The 6,507-nt window shown below is 36.0% G+C and overlaps 1 protein-coding gene across 1 annotated transcript; it reads left to right on the top strand.

The window, feature by feature from the left end:
* Window positions 1-293: 293 nt before the first annotated feature.
* LOC149849161 (uncharacterized) lies at window positions 294-1,370 on the top strand. Its single transcript, XM_090007436.1, has 3 exons — window positions 294-602; window positions 711-1,182; window positions 1,264-1,370. The coding sequence occupies exons 1-3, from the start codon at window positions 294-296 to the stop codon at window positions 1,368-1,370; spliced, it is 888 nt and encodes a 295-aa protein (XP_089863562.1).
* The last annotated feature ends 5,137 nt before the right edge of the window (window positions 1,371-6,507 follow it).

Raw genomic sequence — 6,507 nt, 5'->3', positions numbered from 1 at the left:
GAAACCCATTTACGCAGACTTATAACCCAAGATGGCGAAACCATCCAAATTTTTCATGGAAGAATCCACAAAGCCCACTCACCTTTCCTCCTCAGACCCAGGGTAGACAAGGTAACTTTCAATCATGTTACTCACGTCCCAATTTTTTCCAAGCTCCACCTCAATATAGCTAGCCTTCTCACCAGGAATCCACTTCTAGCCAATCATTTTAGGAGAAACTTTTGGAAGTATTTTCTGACATAAAGGCTAACCTCAGTTCCCATACGCAGTCAATAGCCAAGCTAGAGACTCAAATGGGACAGCTGGCCGGGGCATTAAGCAGGCATAGTGAGGGAAATTTACCTAGTCAGCCTATCGTCAATCTGAAGGGTAAGCAACCCATGCACCATGGCTTGCATTTGACAAAGGATCATCAAGAGCAGGCCAAGGCTGTGATGACCCTTCAGAGTGGGAAGGAGTTTCACCCACCTAGGATGGCGACTGAAGAAACCATTAACCCACCCATGGAGCAATCGAGTCATTCTACAAGGCCCAAGGAAAGTGGTCAAGACACACAGCCTGAGCCATCACCTTCTTACATCCCTAGAGCTCCATTTCCACAGGTCTTAGAGAAATCGAAGTCATTTGCCAAGCAGTGAGTGAAAATGAATGAAATGCTTGAGTTATTCAAGTAAGTCAACATAAACCTCCCATTTCTTGATGCAATTCAGCAAGTTTCAGCCTATGCAAAGTTCCTTAAAGAACTTTGCACCCAAAAAAGGAAGTCAAGATCCAATGCTCCCAAGCGAATATATCTGACAAAGCAGGTGAGTTCAGTGCTTTTGTACCAGACTCCACCTAAACTCAAGGACCCTGTGGCACCCATCATTTCATGTGTCAGAGGAAACATTACTATAGAGCGTGCATTGCTCGATCTTGGGGCAAGTGTCAAAATCTTGCCAAGTTTCTTTTATGATACATTTGGGCTTAAGGATATCATGCCTACACCTATGACTCTGCAATTCATAGATAGATCTATTAAGGTCTCGCGAGGGATTCTTGAAGATTTATTGGTCAAGGTAGAGGACTTCTTTTTCCCCGTTGACTTCACTATTTTGGATATGGAAGGAGTAGACAACATCCGGCAGACACCCATCATTTTTGGTCGACCTTTCTTGACTACAGCTAATGCTTGCATTAACTGTCGCACTAGAGCCATGTATATATCTTTTGGCAACAAGAAGATGTGATTAAACATCTTCAATGCTGCCATGGGACCTGCAGGCAGTGACGCTTGCTTCCAGGTTGATGTTGTTAAAGACCTGGTTGGAGCTGAGCCTTTATGGATGTCAATAGACCATCCTCAAGAGGAGGAGGATATTTCTTGTTGAAAAGATGAATTAGATAATGATGATTTGATGATGGTCTCACCAGGCGAAAGGAGAGCAACCTGGACCTTTGAGCCCCTCCCTGAGTTGGCAGAGTCACCTGCCAAACCCTCTATTGAGTGTCCACCAACACTTGAGATGAAGCCCTTATGAGCTACCCTCAAGTATGTCTTTCTAGGTGATGGCAAAACACTTTCTGTTATTATTGCTTCAGACCTGACAGGCGATCAGAAGAATCAGTTGATTCAAGTCCTTTGAGAGTATAAGACGACAATAGGGTGGTCAGTCATGAATTTGAAAGGGATTGATCCTTCTTTCTGCATGCATAGAATTATCATGGATGGGGGTGCTAAACCCTCAAGGGAGATGCAGATAAGGTTAAATCCAAATATGAGGAAGGTGGTGAAAAGAGAAGTGGTTAAATGGTTGGATGCTGGGATCATATATCACATTTCTGATAGCCAGTGAGTGAGTCATACCCAAGTTGTTTTCAAGAAATCAGGACTCACAGTGATCATAAATGAAAATGGAGAAAGCATCCCCATGCACACCACTACGGAGTGGTGAGTCTGTATTGACTATAGAAGATTGAACAATGCAATAAGAAAAGATTATTTTTTGTTACCATTTATTGATCAGATTTTAGAAAGACTCGCAGGCTAGAGTTATGTTTGCTTCTTGGATGGATATTCAGGATATAACCAAGTGGTCGTTCACCCAAAAGATCAGGAGAAGACCCCTTTCACATGCCCTTATGGCACCTTTGTGTTTAGACGAATGTTGTTTGGGCTATGAAATGCCCCAATGACTTTTCAAAGATGTATGATGGCCATCTTCTCAGATATGGTTAATGATATCCTAAAATTTTTTATGGATGATTTCTCTGTTTACGGCTCTTCTTTTGAGGATTGTCTTCAAAAACTCACAAGAGTACTGATAATATGTATGGAGACAAACCTAGTGTTAAGTTAGAAAAAGAGTTGTTTCATGGTGAAATAAGACATAGTATTGGAACATATTGTGTCCCAAAGAGGTATTGAGGTAGATAGGGCGAAGGTGGACACCATTGAAAAACTTACTCCATCTACCTCAGTCCACCAGATTCATTCATTTTTAGGGCATGTTGGATTTTATTTTAGATTTATCAAAGATTTCGGCAAGATCTCTCATCCTTTATGTGTATTACTCTCTAAGGAGACGCCCTTTGATTTAAGCCCTAAGTGTATGTAGGCTTTCCTTAAGCTTAAGGAAGCCTTGATTTCAGCCCCTATTCTTATATCTTCAGATTGAGCATTCCCTTTTAAAATTATGTGTGACACCTTTAATTTTGCGGTTGATGCCATTCTCGGTCAAAGAATAGATCAAAAACCATATGTGATTTATTATGCTAATAGAACCCTATCTGAAGCTCAGCTGAATTATACTACCACAGAAAAGGAACTACTGGCTGCAGTTTTTGCATTAGAGAAGTTTCAATCATATCTTTTGGACTCTAAGGTGATTGTTTACTCAAACCATGCCGCCTTGCAGTATTTTATGAGTAAGAAGGACACCAAACAATGACTCATCCGGTGAATCTTGTTACTACAAGAATTTGATCTCGAAATTTGAGATAAGAGTGGTAGTCAGAATGTAGCAGATCATCTGTCAAGACTGACAGTTGAGTCATCCCCTCAGTTGGGGCCAATTAATAACTCCTTTCCGAATGAGAAACTTTTGAGTGTTAGGCATTTTTCTTGGTTTGCCAACATAGTCAATTATCTAGTGACAAGAGAATTACATGCGGATTAGAGTAAAATAGAGAAGGATTGGTTTATGGTGCATGTAAAGTACTACTTCTGGGTGGATCCAAAACTTTTTTGATTAGGAGCAGACCAAGTCATTAGGAGGTGTGTGCCCGAGGAGAAAGTTCAGTCCATCTTGAGCTTCTGTCATTCCTTAGCATGTGGAGGACATTTTTTTAGTAGAAAGACTGCAGCAAAGGTCTTGTAGTCTGGATTTTGGTGGCCCACATTGCATAAGGATGCTTATGAGTTTTGTTAGAAATGTCTGCAATGCCAGCAAATGGGAAACATATCCAAGAGGGATATGATGGCCTTGATCCCGATCTTGATAGTTCAGATCTTTGATGTATGGGAGATAGATTTCATGGGTCCCTTTCTACCCTCATTCAGTTTTGCTTATATTCTTGTTGGTGTAGATTATGTTTTCAAGTGGGTAGAGGCAGTGACAACTAAAACCAATGATCATAAGGTAGTGCTTAAGTTCATTAAGCATAACATCTTTACTCGGTTCGATATGCCATGTGCCATCATTAGTGACAGAGGCAAACATTTCAAGAATGTGCAAGTTGCTTCTTTGTTGAAGAAGTATTTTGTGCATCACAAGATAGCCAACCCATATGTTATCATCGCAAAATTTTACTTTTATAAGTCAAACTGACCTTTGAAAAAAAATGAAAATAACTTGCCTCCGTTTTAAAATGCGGGATAATTCTGAAGAATGGGACTCGCCTGTCGGTACGAGGTTCAACCATTCCTGACACTTTTATCAGGGGTAATTGAACCAAGGATCAAGAGTGTACTTAGCTTTGCTCAACTTGTCTAAATCGTGTTTTATTTCCTAAATGCATAAAGAATCAGGCATGTGCTATGAATTTCTGAAAATGCATATTTGAAAACATGATGTTTACTTACAATAACTGAAATACTTAGAAAATTCTTGAAAAAAATGTCACTTGGAAAATCGTGAATCATGGTGAAAGTATTTCTTAGGAAAATGAAAATCGATTTCTGAAGAATCTAGAGGTTTTGTGAAAATCGATTTCTAAGGAATTTCAAATAACTTTGGAAAAACTTGATTTTTCTGAATTCAAACTTTGAAATTGAATATATAACTTAAAAAATCATGATTTGAACTTGATAATTACTTGAAATACCATTTGAAAGCTCAAAATTTTGAGAAAATCAATTTCTGAGTAAGACTTAGAAAATTTTGGAAAAATTGATTTCTCTGAGTTGGAATTGGAAATTGCAAATGAATGAAATGAATGAATATGGATTTGAAAGACTTGATTTTGAGAAATTGAGAAAATCCTTTTGTATTTTTTAGAAATGCAGTGCATTTTGAAGTTAGCCTAAGAGTGTAGGCTGAATGTGGCTAATACGAAGATCACAAATTTGGGTCTCATTCGTATTCTGACTATGACCATAAATACGAATTCTACCGAGTTTGTCAACTCCCTAAGAGCTAGTGCATGTGCCATTCATGTAGACCATGGTGAATTTATAAAAATATGCACATGAATGACAAGCATAACAATTATATATCAAAGTTCAAACTATATGCAATGCGAATCCTAATCTAAGCAGAAATTGAAATTCTTATTCCAAAGTTTACATTTAATTTACATCACTAATTGAATTTAAATACAGGAAAATAAAGTCTTCAATATCCCTGTAAAACTAGAAAATTTGTTAGTGAAGATATGTTGGCTTTTCTAGACTTATCCAGTAATATCTAAAAATTACTGGATTTTGCTAAATATAAGCCTTTTTTCATGATTCCCTAAGATAAACATAATTAAATAAGAAATAAAATTGAAGAAATATGAAAATGATATTTGAAAATTCGAAATTGGGGTCAAAATAACCAAAATACCTCTGATAGCAAGACTATGGCCTTGAAACCAGGGTTTTTCAGAAAGATATTTTATAAAAATGGGGTTTTGGAATTCAAATGAAAATAAATCAAACACAAGATGATATGACATGATCAAAAATAAGAAAATCTAGGTTAGGGATTTCGAAATTGAGGTTAAATGACCAAAATTCTCCTGATAGCAAGATTATGGCCTTGAAATTAGGGTTTTCAGAAAATATTTTGGTAAAAACTTTGGGTTTAGGATTTAAATAAAATCAAATAGCAGTTAAATCAACCATGAAGTGTCGTAGCATGATTCTAAACATGAACAAACCGTAAAAACATGAACTTATGCATAAAAAAACTAAAAATATCACAAAAATCATGATTTTGGCAGTGTTTCGGGATCCTACGGGCACCCTGTTTTGCAATTTAATCCATTCAAGCATCAAATGGATTCCAAAATTCATAAAACTCGAAACCTGCACTTGTTATCACCCTACAATCAAATTGAAATCATAAAAATATATTTTTGACATTATTTCAATTCAAAAATTGCATTAAAACCCTAAAATATGCTATTTTTATCCATAGTCACATACGAGTTTCAGTGTCAGACCCAAATCAGGGGTCAATTTACCATGAAAATTCCTAAAAATTTACAAAGACCAACTAGATAGAAAAACACAGAATCTCCTTTTTATAGATCAGAAAAATCATCTCCGGTTTGGGAGACATCGTTCCGGCAATCTGAACTTAAATTTAACAAATATGAAATTGATCAAAATAGGCCTTTCTAGTTGCAAATACAAGAAAAAATAGCAGACTTCATCAAAAATTTCTGAGATTTTATAAGTGAATAGTAAAAAAAAATAATCAACTTCCCTTTTTACAGATCATGAATCAAATCTACGGCTAAGGATCTATGATCAACACAAGTTGAATTAGGGTTTTAGTAAATCATAACGAGTTTCAAAACATGGATCCGACTTTCTGACAGAGGAAAAATATCAAACAAAGACAAAAAAATATAAAATTTTTACAATAAATAGCCTGCATCAACACAAAGCCACTTCACTTTACAGATCTTGAATCGGATATTGGATGAAAGAAATAACGCAACTCCAATTTACCTATGAATTTTAATAGCGATTTTAACTATTGAAAATCATGGTTCGATCTTTTATTTTTTTGACAGGGTTCCCGAATTTCAAAATGTCTGATTTTTTTACAGGATTTTACTGACATATCCTTTTACCACATATAAAAAAATCAGAAATTTTTAATAAATATTTCAATACGAACTAACATGCTTTCTATGGATCCAAGATGAAAATATACAGAAATCTAAGAAACTCTAGAAAAAAACATGATTTAATCAATAAAAAACCATAAAAATATCTAAACAGTAAAACGAAATTGATTTCAATGCTGGAACACATGTAATAAACATTAATATGCTAAAAAAAATAAAAATAAAATAGGGAATCTATGGCTG

This window comes from Nuphar pumila, chromosome 1, assembly GCF_984573655.1.
Source record: "Nuphar pumila chromosome 1, dmNupPumi1.hap1.1, whole genome shotgun sequence".
Classification (NCBI taxonomy): Eukaryota; Viridiplantae; Streptophyta; class Magnoliopsida; order Nymphaeales; family Nymphaeaceae; genus Nuphar; species Nuphar pumila.
Note: the sequence above shows the minus strand (reverse complement) of the source record. Positions and strands in the feature narration are given on the sequence as shown.